General features: G+C 37.4%; 1 protein-coding gene across 4 annotated transcripts in view; it reads right to left on the bottom strand.

Moving 5' to 3' along the window:
* Positions 1 to 3,242, bottom strand: part of MYO6 (myosin VI) — a 73,581-nt gene that overhangs the window by 61,045 nt on the left and 9,294 nt on the right. For all 4 annotated transcript variants that reach the window (XM_031057136.1, XM_031057138.1, XM_031057137.1 and 1 more), the window contains exon 3: positions 1,603 to 1,676. In XM_031057136.1, coding sequence (XP_030912996.1) covers positions 1,603 to 1,676 — 74 coding nt within the window. The remainder of the gene's footprint in view (positions 1 to 1,602; positions 1,677 to 3,242) is intronic.

Below are 3,242 nucleotides of genomic sequence, written 5' to 3'. Positions count from 1 at the left end.
CAGCGGGAAGGACTGACAGGATCCTGCCTGGGAATGCATTCAAGCCAGGCAATAAAGCATTCAGCCAAAAGAAAATTAGCTATAGCTGCTTCCACAGAGAGAAATACAGAATGCAAATGCTCTCTTCCGGAGAAGGCATTTGAGAAGAATCTCAGAAAAAGGCTGCTTTCCACCTTTCCATAGGACAAGGAAGACTGAAAAGAGGGGGTTTTTTAATGTTTCTGAAAGAAACTCTTATAGCTCAGTTATAATTGCCAGGTTACATAGAGGAAAGAAGAGGGGTCAGAATCAAATTAAAAATCACATTTGCAGGAAAAGATCTGAAGAAAATGAGGTAAACCTTCAGCTGAATAACTTATTGCTTTGTTGTTACTGAGAATGTCCCTAGAAGACTAAAATTTGGAAACTATTGTGTGATATATTAATAGAAGACTGGAACACACAATATATGATGATTCTTTAGTAGTTCTATTTTCAGCACTTATTTCACCAAAGGAAAACTTTCCTTCAAGAGTTGCAAATACTAACTTTCCTTTTAATAACAAGATAATATTGTTAACCAGGATTTTTAAAAAGGCATAAAACTGTTCACAAGGGAAATGTAGTTAAATTATAAACTGAAAAAAAAAGTCTTTCTTTTTTTCCTTCAGAAAATACATGTGTTCTGGACAACATATTAGTAGTACTTGTTTACACTGAAGAAAGGCTTTATGAACTACTATCCTACCTTATGAAAATACTATGCTATCCCATGATCAGTTCATATTCAGAATTTTACTTCCTTGGGGGTTTTTATTGTTTGGTTGGGTTTCTTTAAGGATTATTTCTCCAGAGCAGCATTCAAATGGCCATTTTTATTTATTTATATTTTAAAGCTGGTGCTTGATCTTGAGCCATAAAAAATTTAAAGCTATGTAAATTAACTGCAACAGAAGAAAACAATTATACTTTCTTTTTATATTTATATAAAAGGGTTTAGCTAAATTAATTTTATAATATGTGCTAAAAGAAAAGTTCATTATTTTAACACAGACACTTTAAAATATGTGGAACTGTTTTGTATTATCCCTAGCCAGCTTTCTATTAGGGAAAAAAAAATAAGAAAGAAAGAAAACTCTTATCTTCTGTTTCACAGCTGTCAGTATCTGGGCAGATGGCAAGGACAAAATGTAATTTAGTCAGAATTCATTAAGTACAATTAGGCAATTTGATAGCAATATAAAAGATTAAGATGGACATCTGAGCTAGGAGGTGTCAAAGACGGCACCTGTTTGCTTCGTTCAAAAATAATGAAGAAAGAAAACCATCTTTGTTAACAGTGAAATAAGTTACCTGTAGGAACATTTGTGATACAAAGCTGTGCTATGGTTGCACACAAACAGTCATGTAGAGAAAAACCTACTGCTCTGCCTGCTAAAAATCAGTTGGGATTCTGATCTAAAAGTATAATATAAGGAAAAAAAAGCAAAAAAAAGACCTACAACCTTGACCTTTCCACATTAGCAGTTCTGTTATAAGGAAAAAAAACAGAAGGGGAAACACTTGGTGAATTTTTGAAAGGACATATCCATTAGATTGGTTGTCATGACACAGAATACTTACGTAAATTCTGTCCTTACTGTACCGAACTTTGATATTGTGAAGGAGAGTGGCTTCATTTAAATACATCAGAGAGCCTGCAAGTAAAAAACAATCACATACCATTAAGAGCACAGGACTACCTTTAAGTACAGAAAAAAACCTAAATCTTCAATTAAGGAGAATTTTCTTCCCCTCTCTTTGTTTACAGTTTAACCCTATCATTTCTTCACACTGTCTTGAGACAGGAGTACTGACTCTATATACATTTTAAAAACCACAAACCTGCTCTTAACTGTACAACTGGAGTTACAGAAAGCTGCTGAACAAAGAATTGGACTGCAGAAGCCTCAAATACAGGCTCTGCTCAGTGTAAGCTGCTTTAACCAGCCTGTCAGTCAAACATGGTGCATCTGCCTTCACACCAGCCTCTAAGCACAGAAACTGCTGCCTACCAAAATCCCCACCAATGACTATTTCCTTCCTTCCAATTCCCCTCTCCAATCTCAGCCACAGTGTCCCCAGGGTGATGCCACCCAACTGACATTTGGAGTAACAGCTGGCTTCTGGTGATTTTTGAATTGATGAATATAAACATCTAATCTGGATCTGGAAGCAGCAGCAGCAGCATCACAATACCAGGCACTAACCCTTCCCTGCTTCAGTTCTGAATTTTGTGAGTACTAGGCCTCCTCAGAGAAACTGTTAGGGGGAAAAAAATGCTAACACATCAAAACTTAGCTGTATCTTTCTCCTTTGTTCTTTACCATAAAACACCTGACCCTGAGATTAGCTCATTTGGTTAGAGCACAGTGCTACCAAGACCAGTGTTGTGGGATTGGTCCTTCTATGGGCTAATATTAATTTAAAAGCTAGACTCAATGACCATTGTGGGTCCTTTCCAGATCAGAACATTCTGTGATTCTGTAACTGCTGAAATGTTACAGGGCGGTCCCACCCACAGAAAGCTTCAGACTTTACAGGTTCACATTCTGGCAAAGCTGGTCCTTGTTTTCAGCTACAAAGCCCTGGAAAGTGTCAGCAGCCTTAATTACAGAGGTAATTTTCAGTTCCCACTATAACACTGTTAAAAATATTTTCCCTAAACCAAATGAGGGCACTACTCATTACACAGCCTTCATTTTAAAATATGCTCAATACTTTTTATCTCTCTGCTTCAAGTCAAATGTACAACACTATTTTGTGTAGTGACAACTGACAGACTGCCACACTGATAAACCTTACAGTAATACAGGACAAAAACTTCTATCCATCCAACTACTGTGGATGGAATAAGCACTGTACCAATAACGTCTTTTCTTTTTAACGAAAGACTGGACATGGCACTTAATGCCACAGTGGAGTTGACACGGTGGTGTTAGGTCAGAGGTTGGACTCAGTGATCTCAGAGGTCTTTTCCAACCTAATTGGTTCTGTGACTCTGTAATAGTAACCACTAGCTTGCACCTCACACAAGTGTCACATACACACCTCTTATCTATAATGACTAACAAAGTTGTTTTATGTTGAACTGACACCCTTTCTCAAGGGCTGCAGCAGCAAAGTATTCTAACTTATTTACACAAATGTGCAGAAAGGGCTGCCAGTTTGTATGACCTAAAGTCAACCTGCCCAGCCACCTTGCCCCGCAAGGTTACCTGAAG

This window comes from Geospiza fortis, unplaced genomic scaffold, assembly GCF_000277835.1.
Source record: "Geospiza fortis unplaced genomic scaffold, GeoFor_1.0 scaffold190, whole genome shotgun sequence".
Taxonomy (NCBI): Eukaryota; Metazoa; Chordata; class Aves; order Passeriformes; family Thraupidae; genus Geospiza; species Geospiza fortis.
This window is presented reverse-complemented; position numbering and strand designations above follow the sequence as displayed.